This window comes from Melanerpes formicivorus, unplaced genomic scaffold (assembly GCF_026170545.1).
Source record: "Melanerpes formicivorus ecotype bairdi unplaced genomic scaffold, bMelFor1.0.p_v2 SCAF_19, whole genome shotgun sequence".
Taxonomy (NCBI): Eukaryota; Metazoa; Chordata; class Aves; order Piciformes; family Picidae; genus Melanerpes; species Melanerpes formicivorus.
In genome coordinates, this window is record NW_027142371.1 from 591,276 (window position 1) to 610,396 (window position 19,121).

Here is a 19,121-nt window from a genome sequence, read left to right on the forward strand (position 1 = left end):
GGAAGAACTTTCTCTTCACCTCCAGCCTAAACCTCCCCTGGCACAGCTTGAGACTGTGTCCTCTTGTTCTGGTGCTGGGTGCCTGGGAGAAGAGACCAAACCCCACCTGGCTACAACCCCCCTTCAGGGAGTTGGAGAGAGCAAGAAGGTCTCCCCTGAGCCTCCTCTTCTCCAGGCTAAGCAACCCCAGCTCCCTCAGCCTCTCCTCACAGGGCTCTGCTCCAGACCCCTCCCCAGCCTTGTTGCCCTTCTCTGGACACCTTCAAGTCTGTCAATGTCCTTCTTAAACTGAGGAGCCCAGAAGTGGACACAGGACTCAAGGTGTGGCCTAACCAGTGCTGAGCACAGGGCAGAATGACTTCCATGCTAAATCTAAACCATTCTGTGGCTCTATGATAAAGGGATTGGTGATGTGTTCAGATGATAATAGATAGACAGAGTTAGACTGGAGATTAGGACAGTGAGGGTGAGGAGACACTGTCACAGGAATTCCAGGGAGGTTGTGGATGTCCCTTCCCTGGAGGTGTTCAAGGCCAGGTTGGATGAGGCCTTGAGCAACCTGGGCTGGTGGGAGGTGTCCCTGCCCATGACAGAAGGGTTGGAACTCAATGACCTTTAAGGTCCCTTCCAACCCAAACCATTCTGTGAATCTAGGAATTAAAGACTAAAGCAGTGCTTAAAGCTTGGGAGGGAGACAAGTCATCAGCTCATGGGTGAGCTCCTAGAAGCAGCTTTTGCTGGTGTCTGAAGACAGCTTCAAGCAGCAGCTTCTGCCAGTGTCAGGAGGATCATGGAATCAGAATGGTTTGGGCTGGAAGTGGGCTTGAAGATCAGCTAGTTGCAGCCCTCCTGCCATAGGTGGGGACACCTCCCATTAGACCACATTGCTCAAGGCCTCATCCAACCTGGCCTTGGACACTTCCAGGCTTGGAGCCTCCACAGCTTCTCTGGGCAACCTGTTCCAGAGCCTCACCACCCTCATGGAGAAGAATTTCTTCCTAATGTCCAACCTAAATCCAGTTTCACCCAGTTTGAAGCTGTTTCCCCTTGTCCTGTCACTCCATGCCTTTGTCTGAAGTCCCTCCCCAGCTCTCCTGCAGCCCCCTTCAAATAGTGGAAGGTTGCTCTAAGGTCTCCCTGGAGCCTTTTCTTCTCCAGGCTGGACAACCTCAACACCCTCTCAGCCTGTCCCCATAGGGGAGGTTCTCCACATTCTCCCTGTCACTGAGCTGTCCTTGCTGACCAAACCAAGCTGAGTTCATCCAAAGTTGAGAAGGTGAAAAGGCAGGAGAGATGCTGGGTCCCACCCCTCCTCCCTTCCATCCTGCCTTGCCTAAAGGATCTTAAGTGCAGAGGTCTGCTAATGCTAAATATACTCAGGGCTGCTCTAGGTGTAGGAGCTGCTCCCTGGGTTCTCAGGGCTATTTCTGGGTCATGAGCCAACTTAACTTTATTCAAGTAACTCTTTTCCCCCTGCTGCATGCAGGGCTTTGGCCCTACACAAGAAACAGTGCTGCTTTGACTCTCTTTTACCCACCAAATCTGCTGCAGATCAAAGAACCCAGCCCTGAGCAGTAGATGATAAGAATGTTTTCTGACAGGAAGAATCATGTCAAGCTAACCCCATCCTCAGTTTGATTTCTGTCTAACTTTGTTGGTGTGCAACACAAAGAGTGAATCCTCCTGCAAGGAGACTGAGCTGGCTGTGTGACAGCCCAGGGAGCACAGCCAGCTCCCAGCCCTTCTCTGTTGAACAGATGATGGCTAAGGGACAGCCCCACCTCGTGAAAGGTCATACCATAGAATCACAGAATGGTCTGGGTTGGAAGAGACCTCCAAAGGTCATGCAGGCCTAGCCCCCTGCAGTCAGCAGGGACATCCTCCACTAAAGCAGCTTGCTCAGAGCCTTGTCAAGCCTGACCTTGAATGCCTCCAGGGACGGGGCCTCAACTACCTCGATGGGCAGCCTGTTGCAGCATTCCACCACCCTCATGGTGCTGAACTTGTTCCTCACATCCAAATCTGCTCTTCTCCAACTCTAAACCATTGCCCTTCATCCTGGCACTGCAGACCTTTGGAAGCATTCCCTCTGCAGCCTTCTTGTAGCCCTCTTCAGGTACTGGAAGGCCACTTCAGTTTGTTTTATGAACTGGGGAGGTCATTGATGTGATTTATGAAGCACACAAGAGGTCATTGATGCTTTCATAGCTCGTGGGACCTCAGGCAGATTTTCAGGCTCTGTTGTGGTTGTGAGAAGGTGCAGTCAGGTGGTTCTGCCCCTTGACTCTGCTCTGCTGGGACCCCACCTTGAATACTGCCTCCAGTTCTGGTGTCCCCAGCATAAGAAGGACACAGAGCTGTTGGAGAGAGTCCAAAGGAGGCCACAGAGATGATCCAAGGGCTGGAGCACCTCTGCTATGAGGACAGGCTGAGGGAGCTGGGGTTGTCCAGCCTGGAGAAGACCCCAGGGGAACCTTACAGCTGCCTTCCAGTGCCTGAAGGGAGCCTACAGGAAGGCTGCAGAGGGACTTGTCCTGAGGGTGCCTAGAGATAGGACAAGGGGAATGGTTTGAAGCTGAGGGAGAGCAGGGTTAAACTGAAGCTGAGGAAGAAGTTCTTCAGTGCAGGGGTGGTGAGATGCTGGCACAGGTTGCCCAGGGAGCCTGTGGGTGTCTCTTCCCTGAGGGTGTTCAAGCCCAGGTTGGCTGAGGCCTTGAGCAGCTGAGTCTAGCTGAGAGGTGTCCCTTCCCACAGTGGGGAGGTTGGAGTAGATGATCTCTGATGTCCCTTCCAACCTGAGCCATTCTGTGATCCCCAGTTGTGCCACAGGCTGCAATAACCTCACCACCTCCTTGGGCTGCTTTGGTTTTCCACCAGCCTTTGATCAAAATCAGTTTTTGCTTTGACCCTTCAGGAAGTTTCTGAAGATAGAACACAGAACCCAGAGCAAGGCTTCTGAACAGCTTCCCCACGTGCCTGCAGCCTGTGTCGAGGTCCTTGTGTGACTGCCCCCATCTGTCACAGGCTCTTGGCAGGCTGTGGGTGCTGGGGAATGTACACACCTCAGCATCAGAGCTGCTGCAGGCCAGGCTGGCCGTCACCTGCAGTCCCTGGGATGGGAAGTGCTGTGCTGAAGATGAACTGCTGGCTGTGGAGAGGTGGCTGCAGAGGTGCTGAGCAGTGCAGATGTTTGATGGCTCAGACTGATGAGCAGTGCCTGTTGTTAGAGAGCACCAGGAGATGGAGATGGCTTCCACAGCCTCATAAATGATGCAAGGCCCTAATTAAATGTAGTAATTTATCATCTGAGTGTCTGATGAATGGCTTCAGCTGTCAGAGTCCTCTGCTTTGAGCTTTAGCTGGTGAATTCTGCCCTGCCCCAGGGTGCAGGGAGCTACTGCTGGGCACTTCAGCAGCAGTGGGGCGAGACAAGGCTTTGTCAACCTGTGCCTGTGTCCCTTGTGCCCACAGATTCGTTGCGGGAGTTCAGCAGCAGGGCCGGAACAGGCTACGTCACCGAGGAGATCTGGAAGAAAGCTGGTGAGTGGCTGCTGCCAGGGCCCTGGGGCAGGGGCTCCTGCCAGGGGACCTAGGGCAGGGGCTCCCACCGGGGCCCTGGGGCAGGAATGCCCTCGGAAATGCATGTTGGGTTCCTCAGTGCACCTGGATCATGGAATCATAGAATGGCCTGGTTGGAAAAGACCTTAAGACTACAGAGGCCAACCATAACCTAACATCTCCAAGTACACAGCCATCACAGTATCACTAAGGTTGGAAGAGACCTCGAGAATCATTGAGTCCAACCTGTCACCACAGACCTCATGACTAGACCATGGCACCAAGTGCCACATCCAATCCCCTCTTGAACACCTCCAGGGATGGGGACTCCACCACCTCCCTGGGCAGCACATTCCAATGATGAATGACTCGCTCGGTGAAGAACTTTCTCCTCACCTCGAGTCTAAACCTCCTCTGGCACAGCTTGAGACTGTGTCCTCTTGTTCTGGTGCTGCTTGCCTGGGAGAAGAGACCAACCCCTTCCTGGCTACAACCACCCTTCAAGTAGTTGTAGAGGGCAATGAGGTCACCCCTGAGCCTCCTCTTCTCCAGGCTAAGCAACCCCAGCTCCCTCAGCCTCTCCTCACAGGGCTGTGCTCAAGGCCTCTCCCCAGCCTTGTTGCCCTTCTCTGGACACCTTCAAGTCTCTCAATGTCCTTCTTAAACTGAGGAGCCCAGAACTGGACACAGGACTCAAGGTGTGGCCTAACCAATGCAGAGTACAGGGGCACAATGACTTCCCTGCTCCTGCTGGCCACACTCTTCCTAATGCAGGCCAGGATGCCATTGGCCCTCTTGGCCACCTGGGCACACTGCTGGCTCACATTCAGGCGGCTGTCAATCAGCACCCCCAGGTCCCTCTCTGTTTGGGAGCTCTCAGCCACTCTGACCCCAGCCTGTAGCTCTGCCTGGGGTTGCTGTGGCCAAAGTGCAGCCCCTGGCACTTGGACTTGTTGAATGCCATCCTGTTGGACTCTGCCCATCTCTCCAGTCGGTCGAGGTCCCTCTGCAGAGCCTTTCTACCCTCTAACTGACTAACATCAGCCATGTCCCTAAGGTCCTCATCCAGACATCTTTTGAACCTCTCCAGGGATGGTGGCTCCATCACCTCCCTGGGCAGCCTTTTCAAGTGCCCAATGACCCTTTTGGGGAAGATGTTTTTCCTGATATCCAACCTAAACCCCTGGTGCAAGTTGAGGCCATTTCCTCTCATCTTATCACTTGTTACCTGGGAGAAGAGGCCCCAGCCTCCTTTCAAGGAGTTGCAAAGAGCAATGAGGTCTCCCTTCAGCCTCCTTTTCTCCAGGCTGAACACCCTCAGGTCCCCCAGCTGCTTCTCATAGGACCTGTGTGCAAGGCCTTCCACCAGTTTTCTTGCCTTTCTCTGAACATGCTCCAGCCCCTCAATGTCCTTGTTGCAGTGAGGGTCCCCAGAGTGAACCCAGTACTTGAGCTGTGCCTGGGGCTGTGCTCCTTGTGGCAGTGGGGATCCCGTGTGACCTGGCAGTGGTGGAGCTGAGCGTGCCCCACAGCTCGCCCAGCCCAGCCATGGCACCTGCAGGTCTCAGGGTGGGGTTTCCCCTGCAGCTGGGGCAGGGGTGTGAGGCTGCACTTTCCTTCCAGAAGAAGCTGTGAACGAGGTGAAGCGCCAGGCCATGTCGGAGGTGCAGAAGGCAGTGGCCGAGGCCGAGCAGAAGGCCTTCGAGATGATCGCCTCCGAGAGGGCTCGCATGGAGCAGACCATCGCCGACGCCAAGCGCCAGGCCACCGAGGATGCCTTCCTGGTCATCAACGAGCAGGAGGAGTCCACAGAGGTAAGGGGCCAGGGGGCATCCTAGCAAGGGACTTCTAAAGTCTTAGAAAGCCTCCGGGTCCTACCTGGCAGTGACTTGGAGCCTGCAGGTCACAGAATTGTCAGGGTTGGAAGGGACCCCGAGGATTACCTAGTCCCAACCCCCCTGCTATGGGCAGGGCCACCCTCCATCCCTTTGGGCTTGGAGGCCTCTCCTGTCTGTATCTAGAGGGGTAAAGCTGATACCATTCAAAGCCCTTTGGCTTTTGATGTTGCTGTCAGGGGAATCAGCCTGAACAGTGCCTGTGGCACCTGTGAGTGAGCAGCAGCCACGCGAAGGCACCACTGGGCACTGTGAGCTGGACCCAGTGAAACAACCAGGGACTGCTTGGGACACTTCCCACTAGATCAGGTTGCTCACAGCCACATCCAGCCTGGCTGCAAACACCTCCAGGCAGGAGGCTTCCACCACCTCCCTGGGCAACCTGTGCCAGGCTCTCACCACCCTCATGGGGAACAACTTCTTCCTCACATCCAAGCAGAATCTCCCCATTTCTAGTTTTGCTCCACCCCCCCCAGTCCTATTCCTCCCTGACACCCTCAAAAGTCCCTCCCCAGCTTTCTTGGAGCCCCCTTCAGATCCTGGAAGGCCACAATTAGGTCTCCTCGGAGCCTTCTCCAGACTGAACAGCCCCAACTCCCTCAGTCTGTCCTCAGCAGAGCAGCTCCAGCCCTCTGCTCATCCTCATGGCCCTTCTCTGGACGCCGTCCAGCACACAGGTTGCTCTTCCCTGCAGCAGGGCTGACCAGTGCAGCCCAGCTGCTCCCCCAGCCTGCTCCCCTGGTTTGCAGCTCTTTGCTGCTGGCTGCAGAAGCGGTGCCTGGTGCAAGGTGCCTGCAGGGCTGGATGCAGGCAGGCACGAGCAGAGGCTGCATCCCCACCGCTGAACTTGCCCTCCCCAGTCTGTAGTTGCAGTGTGCAGGTCCAGCTGCAGGGAGCTGTTCCTCCCCCACTCTCCTCGCAGCAGCTGCAGCCTCAGCTCCCATCACTGGCCCCTTGCCCCCCAGCTCAGAGCTGAGCTCACAGGGGAGCGGTGGCTGCCCTGAGCCCTCCAGCTGACAGCTCTCCCAGCAACCAGAGGGGCTCTGCTCTGCTTCCAGATTGAAGCCCGGGCTCTGGCAGTGCTTCCACCTGCCTGGGAGGCTTTCAAATGAGCTTTTTCTTTTCCAAATGAGCCTGCTCCGACCTCTTGTGCAGCCAGGCAGGGCGCAGAGCAAATGGTGCCTGTGCAGCAAGGCTGAAATCCCTGCGGAGAGCACTTGGCTGGGAGCGGTCCCAGTGCAGAGCTGCTTCGAACAGGAAATAAAAGGAGCCAGGAGCAGCATCTGCAGCCTGCTTTTGAGTCCTGCCTGCTGTTCCCTCTGTGCACTTGGGTGGATCTAGGGGAGGGGATGTGCCGGGTGCAGCCTGGCAGGCGGTTTGGGGCAGGCCAGAAGTTAGCAGCCTTGGCAGAGGGCTGGGAAAGAGCAGGAATTAATGGATTGTTCATTTGAACGTTGCTAAATCTGGGCCAGAGGGGGAGGGGTGGGGGGAGGGGTGGGGGTGAGCAGCCCCCTCCAGAGCTGTCGAGTCAGCACCAGCCAGCAGCTCCCGGGAGCTCGACCCCTCCTGCAGCACCGGTGTCTGTGGTCTTGCAGAGCTGCTGGAACTGCGGGCGCAAGGCCAGCGAGACCTGCAGCGGCTGCAACATCGCTCGCTACTGCGGCTCCTTCTGCCAGCACAAGGACTGGGAGCGGCACCACCGCATCTGCGGCCAGAGCCTGCACGGTCAGAGCAAGCCTCTGGCGCTGCCCGCGGCCCGAGCCGCCTCCGCCAAGAGCCTGGACGGCGTGGCCAGCCCCGCCCTCGAGAAGAGCTCTGCCGCCACCTCCCGCTCCTCCACCCCGGCCTCTGTCACTGCCATAGAGACAAACGGACTCTGAAGGGCAGGTTTGGGTTCAGCCCTCTCGATTCGTTTCCCTGGGGCGGGGGGGGGGTTAAGCCAAAATCATTCTCCACCCCCACCCCCCACAGCAACTGGTACCAGCTGCCACCTTTGACACCTGGCTCTCAGCACTGGGGGTTCTACTTCCTGTCCTGCCCCTTTTCTTTTGTGGCTTGTGAAGAACTGGGGCCAGCCCTGCCCGTGGCCCCTCCCTGCCTGTCTCTTTGCAGGGGGGTCCCAGAGAGTCACTCGGGACCCTGGAGGAATTCAGGCACTGCCTGGGGGGACCCAGACTCAGCGGAGAGCGCTGCCAGGGCATGTGGGAGATACTGAGCCCCATCCTCAGGGTCAGATCCTCAGGGGTTAAGCATGCTCCAGCTCCTTCCTGAGGTGCCTGAGCCACCTCCTGCAGCCACCTTTCTTTCATACCCTGCAGCCACTCTCTGCCCTGCTCCCAGCCAGCGGTGTCTCAGGTGGCAGCAGTGTCTCAGGTGGCAGCGCTGCCTGGGTGTTGCTGTGGACAGAGCAGAGCTGATTCCCATCAGCAGCATCTTGTCCTCCAGCAGGATAGCAAAAGCCAAGCCCTCCTCTCTCCTCTCCTCCTGCCAGCAAGTTGGCAGCTGATGATTGCAGTGGGAGGAGAGGAACCATCTGCTCTAAACCAAATGTCAGTGCCAGGAACATGGAGCTGGTCACTTCTGGATGGCTTGGCCTTAGTCCCAGTCTGAGATGGGGCAGACAGTTTGGGTGCTTCCCGGGGAGGGCCTTTAGCACAGAGCAGATCTGGAAGGGCTGCAGGCAGTTCTTGCCCCTTCCACCTGGCCTCTGTTACTTAGCTATGCAGAAAATGTTGGGTTGGGGATTTTCACTGCGTGGAAGTCGTCGGCTTGAGAGCTCCTGCCCTGGCGTTCCTCCCTGGTGCTGACGGGTCAGTTGTGGTCTCTTCTCTCCACTTGCCTTGGCCAAACTGTTACAAGCAAGCAGGACTCCGTGTCCTGTGTGGGTTCTCACCCCCAGCCCAGGGGGCTGCAGTGGTGCAGCCACTGCCACCTCATCCAGCTTTCAGAGGCCACCCCACCCCCTGCAGGCTCAGAGTGAACTCCTGAGGGGCTTCTGTGGTCAGTCCAAAGAGATCCTTCGCTCAGAGCGTCCCTGAGGTGTTGTGGAGGGGAGGGATCAGGGTAGGGAAACCCAAAGGTCAACACTGACCCCCAACAGGGCTCTTCTGGGGCACAGCAGAGCTGATCTCAGATGCTTCATGGGGGCCAGCAGAGGGCTGGGCAGTGTCCCCTGGGCTGCTGTGCCAGTTTCCCATACTGCTCCCCAGCAGGCTGTAGGGCAGTAGCCATTCAGCAAGGCCCTGACTGCTGCAGCACCGTGCTGGGCTGTGCATCGTTCTGGGCTGCTGCTCCGTGCTGGGCTGTGCACCGTGCTGGGCTCTGCACCGTGCTGGGCTGTGCACCGTGCTGGGCCTCTGAACCGTGCTGGGCTCTGCACCGTGCTGGGCTGTGCACCGTGCTGGGCTCTGCTCCGTGTTGGGCTGTGCACCGTGCTGAGCTGTGCACCGTGCTGGGCTCTGCACCGTGCTGGGCCTCTGAACCGTGCTGGGCTCTGCACCGTGCTGGGCTGCTGCTCTGTGCTGAGCTCTGCACCGTGCTGGGCTCTGCACCGTGCTGGGCTCTGCACCGTGCTGGGCTCTGCACCGTGCTAGGCTGCTGCTCCGTGCTGGGCTCTGCACCGTGCTGGGCTGCAGCTCCGTGCTGGGCTCTGCACCGTGCTGGGCCCCTTCCAGCTGCTCCATGATCCGTGGGAAAAGTGATCATGGAGTTTTGGAGTTCCTTGCCTCACTGGGCTGCAGCCCAGCACGGTGCACAGCCCAGCACGGTGCACAGCCCAGCACGGTGCTGCAGCCCAGACTAGGCTGCAGTGCTGGGGCTGAGCCAGTGACCTGCTGAGCCAGCCTTGGTCCTCAGGGAGAGCTGCTGCCCCGGGGGCACCCAGCCCTGCACAGGTTTGCACAGGTTTGTTATGCAAAACAGCCCCAGCTCTGGAGTGGCAGCTGGGAGCAGCTCTCTGTCCCCCAGGAGACAGGGCCAGGGCTGCTGGGCATGGCAGAGCTCTTGGCATGGCTCCTGGGGGCATGAGGGTGCTGTGTCCTTGGGATTAGGGCAGCCCCCGGCAGGGGTGGCACTAGAGCCCCTCTGCCTACAGCAGCCTAGGGAAGCTGCCACCCAGCCTGCAGGTGTTCACTGGGGGAGGGATGGAGGTGGCAGCCAAGGTGAGCTCTAGACTGCTGCAGCCCTGAGCTGCCTGCCTGCTGTGTGCCCTTGGCAAAGGTCCTGCAAAGGGGCTCTGTCCATACCCCTGCAGCAAAGCCCAGGAGGATTTGTGTGCCCGGGGCTGTAGGGCGAGCAGGAGGCCGTGCCCGGGGCTGTAGGGCAAGCAGGGGGCCGTGCCCGGGGCTGTAGGGCGAGCAGGGGGCCGTGCCCGGGGCTGTAGGGCGAGCAGGGGCTGTGCCCGGGGCTGTAGGGCGAGCAGGGGGCTGTAGGGCGAGCAGGGGGCCGTGCCCGGGGCCGTAGGACGAGCAGGGGGCCGTGCCCGGGGCTGTAGGGCAAGCAGGGGGCTGTGCCCGGGGCCGTAGGGCGAGCAGGGGGCTGTGCCCGGGGCTGTAGGGCGAGCAGGGGGCTGTGCCCGGGGCCGTAGGGCGAGCAGGGGGCTGTGCCCGGGGCCGTAGGGCGAGCAGGGGGCCGTGCCCGGGGCCGTAGGGCGAGCAGGGGCCATGCCCGGGGCTGTAGGACGAGCAGGGGCCGTGCCCAGGGCCGTAGGGCGAGCAGGGGCCGTGCCCGGGGCCGTAGGGCGAGCAGGTGGCTGTGCCCGGGGCCGTAGGGCGAGCAGGGGGCCGTGCCCGGGGCTGTAGGGCGAGCAGGGGCCATGCCCGGGGCTGTAGGACGAGCAGGGGCCGTGCCCAGGGCCGTAGGGCGAGCAGGGGCCGTGCCCGGGGCCGTAGGGCGAGCAGGTGGCTGTGCCCGGGGCCGTAGGGCGAGCAGGGGCCGTGCCCGGGGCTGTAGGACGAGCAAGGTGCTGTGCCCGGGGCTGTAGGGCGAGCAGGTGGCTGTGCCCGGGGCCGTAGGGCGAGCAGGGGCCGTGCCCGGGGCCGTAGGGCGAGCAGGGGGCCGTGCCCGGGGCCGTAGGGCGAGCAGGGGGCCGTGCCCGGGGCTGTAGGGCGAGCAGGGGCCATGCCCGGGGCTGTAGGACGAGCAGGGGCCGTGCCCAGGGCCGTAGGGCGAGCAGGGGCCGTGCCCGGGGCCGTAGGGCGAGCAGGTGGCTGTGCCCGGGGCCGTAGGGCGAGCAGGGGCCGTGCCCGGGGCTGTAGGACGAGCAAGGTGCTGTGCCCGGGGCTGTAGGGCGAGCAGGTGGCTGTGCCCGGGGCCGTAGGGCGAGCAGGGGCCGTGCCCGGGGCTGTAGGACGAGCAAGGTGCTGTGCCCGGGGCCGTGGGGCTGTGCCCGGGGCTGTAGGGCGAGCAGGGGCCGTGCCCGGGGCTGTAGGGCGAGCAGGGGCTGTGCCCAGGGCCGTAGGGCGAGCAGGGGGCTGTGCCCGGGGCCGTAGGGCGAGCAGGGGGCTGTGCCCAGCAGAGAGGAGCAGCACAGGCTTTGGGCCTGTGAGAGCAGCAGCGTGGGGGCTGCCTGCACAGCCCACTCCTCTCCCAGGGGCCAGGGGGGTCTGAAGGGCTTTGCTGCCCGAGCAGGGGCAGCCTGGCTGTGCCATCCCAGCCCTGCCTGTGGGGCACGGAGCAGGGCAGGGCTGGAGAAGTTGCTTGTAAATAGATTTGTCTTCCATGCCCCCCCCCAGCCAGGCAGGCAGTGCAGTTCCCCCCTCCTCCGTGGATCCAAGGCTAATGAGTGCTCTTCGGTTGGGGTTTTGTTCTCCCTTTCCCCCCATGGAATGATCAATGTGAAACTGGGACAGGGGAGAGGCTTCAGTGATTTGGTTTTGCCCTTTTCTGGTTTGTTTGGGGTTTTTTTGGGGGGGCTGGTTTGGTTTTGGCCATTTAATTCTGTCATAGAGATTTGTTACTTCATTCCTGTGCATAACTTATTTAATGTCACTGTATAAAGGACCCCCCCTCCCCCCCACCTGGTACAGATGTATTTAGTTTGTTCTACTCCAAAGTAGTCAATAAAAAGACTCTATTCAGCAGCCAGCTCCTCTTCCTCTCTTGGCAGGAGCTGGGGGTGGTGCTGGGGGAGTGCTGCCATGCCACAGCCTTGGCCAGGGGAGCTGCAGGGGCTGCTGCTGCTGCAGGTCAAGGGTGGGGGGAGATACAGGTGTAGGCAGAGCTGGCAGCCAGCCCCTTGCTCAACAACTTCTTTAGGTTCAGGTTTAACTCCTGCTCCAGCCGCCTGAGGATGCCCCCTGGGCACACCTTGGCCCAACCTGAGGGCTTCGACTCTGCAACCCCTGCCCCAGTGGGTAGGAAATCCAGAGCTGGGGGCAAACCCCACACTGGTGTGGGGAGGCTGGTGGTGTCCTCTGCAGCCAGGGCCTCAGGAATCGCACAGGCCCCTGCAGCTGTGCCAGTTGTGGCTGCCCATCTCTAACCCACCCCAGCCCCCCCTGCAGCACTCCCCTGTCCTCCCCAGCTGTGGCTCCCATGGAGGAAATGTGGCCCTCAGCCCAGCAGAGCCAAGGCCTCGCAGCTGCCTGAGCGCTGGGCTGGAGCCACCGTGGCAAATCGTGGCTCTGGCCAGGGAAAATGAGCAGTTAGCCTTAATCAGATAATTGGGCAGGGGGAGGGTGGAGCCCACCTGGGAGCCAAGGCAGGCTCCATGCTCACCCCTGTCCCAGGGAGGGGGCATTGGCTCTATGCTTGCCTGCTGGTGCCCACCCAAGCTGGCAGCAGTGGCTGCTGCTCCTCCCTCCAACAATGAGGCACTGCCAGCATCCCCTCCCTGCACCACCAACCCAGGGAGCCAGGGAGCCCCAGTGAAGCTCCTGCTGGAGCAAAGCAAGGCCCCAAATCCATCTCCACCCCCCCAGGCCTGAGGCAGGGGGTGAGAGGGTGCTGGAGTGCCAGCAGAGCCTGGCTGCAGCGGCCTCAGGCTGGAGCTGTGCCCACACCACCCCTGCAGCCACAGCTTCACTGCATTTTAATGTCTGCAGCAGGGCACTGGGGAGGCAGCAGGCAAGGTGGTAGTTCAGGGGTGCTGGTGGGGAGCAGCACCCACAGGGAGGGGGGAGAAGATGCTGGGGATCAGGTACCCAGGCAAGAGAGGGGTGGATGGGGGCAGCTGTGGCGAGCTGGGTGAAGCACAGCAGGTGTCAGGGCCGGGGGGGGGGGAGGGGCAGTGGCATTTTCCATGCCACGAGGCAGCTGCCTGCCCTGCCCAGGTCTTCACTTCAGGCTCTTCACAGCAGCAGCTTTGACACCAGCTCAGGAGAGGAGCTGCTGCTGCAGCACCAACACAAAACCCCCCTCTGCAACCCCCCCACCAGGGGGGCTTTGCTGCAGCCACGGGGCAGCCCTGCTCAGCTGGAGCCCCTGAGCATTAACCCAGCTGCCTGCCTGCTCTGGCAGCACTGAGCCTGCTGCCAGCTCTGCTTTGTGCCAGCTGAGCCCCAGGGTGAAGCAGCAGAGAGCCCTGCTGGCCTGCCCTGGGGGGTGCAGTGCCACAGGCACTGCTGGGGGAGTACAAGGCCAATGCCAAAGCCACTGCAGGGGCCAGTGGGGTTGGTGGTGGGGCCAGAGGGGCTGGTGGTGGGACCAGAGGGGCTGGTGGTGTGGCCAGAGGGGCTGGTGGTGGGGCCAGAGGGGCTGGTGGTGGGGCCAGAGGGGCTGGTGGTGGGGCCAGGGCCAGAGCTGCCACTTCTTGCCAGGAAAACTTCCTTTTTGGTTTCTCTCCCTCTAAAACACTGATCACAACCCATCCAAGGCACCCTGGGCAGGGCCACTGCTGGCCCAGAGCTTCAGGCTGCCACGGGGATGGCACAGCTGGGCCAGAGCCACCTCCCTCAGCCTGTCCCTGTGGAGCCCGGAGGAAATGGAGGATGAGGAAGAGGAGCTGAGGGCAGCCAGGGCACACCCCCCGAGCTGTGTTCCCCCAAGGCTGGGCTCTCACCCCAAGCTCGCTGCTGGGGCTGCCCTGCTCCCCACAGAGCCTCGGGGTGAGGGAATCAGTAAGTGACCATGAGCAGAGCAAAGGGGCAGGGCAGGGGCAGGGGCAGGGGCAGGCAGCCCCCCTGGGGCCGAGGGGCAGGCAGGTGGCACAGGTGAGGGACGGTGCTGGCCGGGTCGGAGGCTCCGCCGCCTCCCGCATGCTGCTGGCCTCCTGGAGGAGCTGCCCAGGGTCAGTTGTTGTTCATGATCCACCAGGAGGCTGGGGGGAGAGAGGGGAAGGGGTCAGGGCTGTGCAGTCAGGGTCAGACAGGGCAGGGGGGGTGGCAGATGGGGGGAACCAGCCCTGCTCGGGGGCAGCTGAGGCTGTGCTGCATGTCCCTGGCTGTAAAGCATCCACAGCTCCCCCAGGGAGGGCTGAGGCACTGGGGCTGCAGGGGAGCAGCAGGGCAGGAGGAGCACTGCCAGTGTAGAGTTTAGTCCAAACTCATGGAATTGTGGCACCCCAGACTGGTTTGGGTGGGAAGAGACCTTTCAAGGTCATCCAGTCCAATCCCCCTGCAGCCAGCAGGGACATCTGCAACCAGAGCAGGCTGCTCAGAGCCCCAGCCAGCCTCACCTGCAATGGCTGCAGGCAGGGAGCACCTCCCACCATTCTGGGCAGCCTGGGGCAGGCTCTCACCACCCCAAGTGGAAAAAAATTCTTCCTTCTCTCCTGTCTGAATCTCCCTCTTCCAGTTTCAAACCATCACCCCCTGTCCTGTCACAGCAGGCCCTGCTCAAAACTCTGCCCCTAGCATTCTGCTAGGTCCCCTGAAGCACTGCAAGGCCACCAGAAGGTCTGGAGCCTTCTCTTCTCCAGGCTGAACAACCCCAACCCTGCCAGCCTGGCCTCACAGCAGAGGGCTTCCAGCCCTCCCAGCAGTGCTGTGGCCTCCTCTGGCCCTGCCCCACCAGCTCCCTGTCTGTGCTGTGCTGAGTCCAGAGTCACCTGGACTCAACTCCAGACAACTGAATCCTTCTTTCCTGCTCTTTTACCTGGGGGTCTCACTAGGGTTTGAGAAGCACCACTCAGGTCCCCCCCACCCCAGTCCTCTGCTCTGCAGCTGCCTGTTGCCTGCACTGCTCTCTGCACAACACCCAAAGCAGAAGTGTGGGGATTCGGGGGGGTCCCCAGCCCCCCCAGGGCAGCCTGGCCCCACTTCCCTCCTCACCTGGGAAGAGCATGGTGGTCAGCAGCTCTGGGGACTCCAGCAAGCTGATGATGGAGCGCTGGAAAGTCTTGCTGCAGCTGGACTGCAGGTGGCTGGAAGGCAGGGAAAGGGTCAGGGGGTGCAGGGCTGTGAGGGGCTGGAAGGGAGAGGGTCAGGGGGTGCAGGGCTGTGAGGGGCTGTAAGGGAGAGGGTCAGGGGTGCAGGGCTGTGAGGGGCTGTAAGGGAGAGGGTTGGGGGTGCAGGGCTGTGAGGGGCTATAAGGGAGAGGGTTGGGTGCAGGGCTGTAAGGGAGAGGGTCAGGGGTGCAGGGCTGTGAGGGGCTGTAAGGGAGAGGGTCAGGGGGTGCAGGGCTGTGAGTGGCTGTAAGGGAGAGGGTTGGGTGCAGGGCTGTAAGGGAGAGGGTCAGGGGTGCAGGGCTGTGAGGGGCTGTAAGGGAGAGGGTCAGGGGGTGCAGGGCTGTGAGTGGCTGTAAGGGAGAGGGTCAGGGGGTGCAGGGCTGTGAGGGGCTGTAAGGGAGAGGGTCAGGGGGTGCAGGGCTGTGAGGGGGTGGAAGGCAGGGAGAGGGTCAGGGGGTGCAGGGCTGTGAGGGGCTGGAAGGGAGAGGGTTGGGGGTGCAGGGCTGTGAGGGGCTGTAAGGGAGAGGGTCAGGGGTGCAGGGCTGTGAGTGGCTGTAAGGGAGAGGGTCAGGGGGTGCAGGGCTGTGAGTGGCTGTAAGGGAGAGGGTCAGGGGGTGCAGGGCTGTGAGGGGCTGTAAGGGAGAGGGTTGGGGGTGCAGGGCTGTAAGGGAGAGGGTCAGGGGTGCAGGGCTGTAAGGGAGAGGGTCAGGGGGTGCAGGGCTGTGAGGGGCTGTAAGGGAGAGGGTTGGGGGTGCAGGGCTGTGAGGGGCTGTAAGGGAGAGGGTTGGGGGTGCAGGGCTGTAAGGGAGAGGGTCAGGGGTGCAGGGCTGTAAGGGAGAGGGTCAGGGGGTGCAGGGCTGTGAGGGGCTGTAAGGGAGAGGGTTGGGGGTGCACGGCTGTAAGGGAGAGGGTCAGGGATGCAGGGCTGTGAGGGGCTGTAAGGGAGAGGGTCAGGGGTGCAGGGCTGTGAGGGGCTGTAAGGGAGAGGGTCAGGGGTGCAGGGCTGTAAGGGAGAGGGTTCAGGGTGCAGGGCTGTAAGGGAGAGGGTCAGGGGTGCAGGGCTGTGAGGGGCTGTAAGGGAGAGGGTCAGGGGTGCAGGGCTGTAAGGGAGAGGGTCAGGGGTGCAGGGCTCTGAGGGGCTGTAAGGGAGAGGGTCAGGGGTGCAGGGCTGTAAGGGAGAAGGTCAGGGGTGCAGGGCTGTGAGGGGCTGTAAGGGAGAGGGTCAGGGGTGCAGGGTGTGCCTGCCTTGGGGCTGCTCTGAGATCCCTCCTATGCACAGGGTCAGAGCTGCTACTGCACACCCCAGAGGCCTCCTGCTCTGCTCCCCCCCCTCCTGCTGCACCCAGCCCTGGGCTGCACTGGGGTCAGCTGCCAGCAGCAGGACAGGCCCCAGGAGGAGTGGGAGCAGTGGAGTCCTGGGGGAGCCCCCAAAAGGAAACCCCTTCCAGCTGCCCCCCAGCCCTGCCCAAGTTGAGCCCCCAACCTTCTCCAGGAGGTGACATCCTGCCAGAACTCGTAGAGGATGAAGCAGGCCTCATCTGTCAGCTTGCAGGCAGACACGCTGTGGGGACAGGAGTGGCACTGAGCACAGTGCAGCCACACTGCTGCCAGCTGGCTCTGCACGGGGGCCTCAGCACCAGGGTCCCAAAGAGCAGTCTGGGTGAGGCAGAAGCCAGCACACAGCTCCAGAGGAGCCCAAAGCCCTCACACTTCAGGAGTCACAGAAGGGGCTGGGTTGGCAGGGACCTTGAAGACCACCTAGCTGCACCCCCCTGGCCCTGGCAGAGACACCTTCCCCTAGCCCAGGTTGCTAAGTATCAGTGCTGATGCTTGACAGGAGCCTGACAGCTCCTGGGCTGGGCCTTGCTGCTACCCAGGAGCAGGGAAGCACACAGAGGAGCTGCCCCTTGCAGCTTCTGCAGCAGCTGTGTGGCAGCCCCCACCCTCACCCAGACACACTGGGCAGGAGTGTGAGGAGCTGAGACCACAGCACAAACCCCCAGCTTGCTGCCCCCCAGAGTGCTGCTGCCTGGCCAGGAGATGCTTCCCACGCTCCTCCAGCCAGAGGAGCAGGCTGGGGCTTCCTCCAGGCCCTGGGAAGCTGGAAGGGGAAGCAGCAGGGTGGTGAGAGAAGAAGGCGGCTGGGGGTGGTGCATGGGCTGGGGAACCATCTGCACTCAGCTGCAGCATCCTGAGCTCCAGCTGTGGATGAAGGCTTCCTCCAGCTGCTGCTAAGGGCTGCAGGAAGAGCCCCAGCCCTGGGGGAGAGCAAAGCAAACTCAGTTGGCAGGCTGTGGGCTGCACCCCCCTGTGTGGGGTCCCCAGCGCGCTCTGCAGTCCCCTGGGGTGACCCAGCAGAGCAGAAGCTGCCCAGGGCTCAGCACTCCTCACGTGGAGAGCCTGCCCAGGCACCACCCCCCAGCTGCCTACACTCAGTGCTGTGACAGAAAGGCCCTGCAGCTCCAGAGAGCACACAGCCCTGGCCCTGCCCCACAGGGCACAAGGGGCAGCAACCTTTTGTTTGGGCTTGCACACAGTGCTGTGCTGCTGCAAGGCACTGCCCGTGGGAACAGCACCAACAGGGCCCCTGGGAGCAGGGAGGGCCTCTCCAGGAGCAGCTGTGCCAGCTCCAGGGACAGCCTGGCAGTAGCCTGGCACTGGAGTCAGACCTGGGCTCCAAGCTGCACAGCACTGGAGGGGGTCTCAGCCTTGGTCTCACAGGGGTCAGGTTCAGAGGGTGGAGGCTGCTCCCAGCAGCACTTCAGACAGCAGTGCTCTCACACCAGCACTCCCCTTGGCTCTGTCCCACCTCAGTGTGCACTGCTTGGCCATCCCTGCTGCCACAAACCCACCCCCCTCCCTGCCAGCCCTGACCAGTGGCTCCTGCAGCAGGAGATCACAGAAACAGAACTGTTTTGGTTGGAAAAGCCCTTTAAGGTCATCCAGTCCAACCCTGCTCTAACTCCAGCAAGCCTGGGACTAAACCATGGCCCTCAGCACCACAGCTCTGCCTCTGTGAAACATTTCCAGGGATGGGGATCCAGCCACCTCCCTGGGCAGCCTGTGCCAGTGCCTGAGAACCCTTTCAGTGAGGAAGTGTCTTCTAAACCTTGCCTGATGCAACCTGAGGCCACATCCTCTTGTCCCATCACTTGCTACTTGTGAGAAGAGACCAAGCCCTACCTGGCTCCAGCCTCCTCTCAGGGAGCTGTAGAGAGCAATGAGGTCTCCTCTCAGCCTCCTCTTCTGCAGACTGAGCACCCCCAGCTCCCTCAGCTGCTCCTCACCAGCCCTGCTCTCCAGAGCTTTCACCAGCTTGGTTGCCCTTCTCTGGATACTCTCCAGCCCCTCAATGTCCTTCTTGGCTTGAAGGGCCCTGACCTGACCTCAGTACACAAGGTGTGGCCTCACCAGTGCACAGAGGGAGCAAGAGCTGGGCTGATACTGCAGGGACTGTGCAGCAGCTGGGACGTCCTCTCCTCTCTCTGCTAGCTCAGATCCCTGCACACTGAGCTCAGCCTGGCACTGACCAGCACATGAAACACACCACATAACCCCCTTCTGGCCCCCAGGGGTGCTGTGTTGAAAGCCCAAACGTCAGGGGCAGCCACACCCCACCCTCCCCCAGGTGCCACACTTACTGCAGACAGCTGCTGTGGCCAGCAGTGAGCTCTGTGTAGGACCTGAAGGCCTGGCGGAACTCCTCGACGCTGCTGCTCGCCACCGAGATCTGCCTCTTGGCCACCAGGATGTGCTGGGAAGGGACAGAGGAGGGGCAGCACACAGGGGCACAGAGCCAGGCAGGTTGGAAAAGACCTCAGAGATCAAGTCCAACCTATCACCTAATACCTAACACCTCCTGACAACTAAACCATGGCACCAAGTGCCACATCCAATCCCCTCTTGAACACCTCCAGGGATGGGGACTCCACCACCTCCCTGGGCAGCACATCCCAAAGGCCAGTCTCTCTGGGAAGAACTTTCTCCTCACCTCCAGTCTAAACCTCCCCTGGCACAGCTTCAGACTGTGTCCTCTTGTTCTGGTGCTGGGTGCATGCCTGGGAGAAGAGACCAACCCCCACCTGGCTACAGCCTCCCTTCAGGGAGTAGTAGAGAGCAAGAAGGCCTCCCCTGAGCCTCCTCTTCTCCAGGCTAAGCAACCCCAGCTCCCTCAGCCTCTCCTCACAGGGCTGTGCTCCAGACCCCTCCCCAGCTTTGTTGCCCTTCTCTGGACACCTTCCAGCATCTCAACATCTTTCCTAAACTGAGAGGCCCAGAACTGGACACAGGACTCAAGGTGTGGCCTGAGCAGTGCTGAGCACAGGGCACAAGGACTTCCCTGT

General features: G+C 61.3%; 2 protein-coding genes across 4 annotated transcripts in view; one reads left to right on the forward strand and one right to left on the reverse strand.

Moving 5' to 3' along the window:
- The window catches only part of CBFA2T2 (CBFA2/RUNX1 partner transcriptional co-repressor 2), an 85,656-nt gene extending 76,676 nt beyond the window's left edge, over positions 1 to 8,980 (forward strand). For 2 of the 3 annotated variants that reach the window (XM_068149744.1, XM_068149746.1), the window contains exons 9-11: positions 3,472 to 3,540; positions 5,182 to 5,372; positions 7,049 to 8,979. In XM_068149744.1, the coding sequence (XP_068005845.1) occupies positions 3,472 to 3,540; positions 5,182 to 5,372; positions 7,049 to 7,333 (545 nt within the window). In that variant the 3' untranslated portion in view covers positions 7,334 to 8,979. Of the gene's footprint in view, positions 1 to 3,471; positions 3,541 to 5,181; positions 5,373 to 7,048 lie in introns of all 3 variants that reach the window. The other variant, XM_068149745.1, reaches the window with a different exon arrangement.
- Positions 8,981 to 11,194: 2,214 nt separating this feature from the next.
- The window catches only part of NECAB3 (N-terminal EF-hand calcium binding protein 3), a 42,291-nt gene continuing 34,364 nt past the window's right edge, over positions 11,195 to 19,121 (reverse strand). The window contains exons 10-13 of the mRNA XM_068149747.1: positions 18,420 to 18,532; positions 16,262 to 16,339; positions 14,663 to 14,754; positions 11,195 to 13,710 (exon numbers count right to left, since the gene is read on the reverse strand). Coding sequence (XP_068005848.1) covers positions 13,682 to 13,710; positions 14,663 to 14,754; positions 16,262 to 16,339; positions 18,420 to 18,532 — 312 coding nt within the window. The 3' untranslated portion in view covers positions 11,195 to 13,681. The remainder of the gene's footprint in view (positions 13,711 to 14,662; positions 14,755 to 16,261; positions 16,340 to 18,419; positions 18,533 to 19,121) is intronic.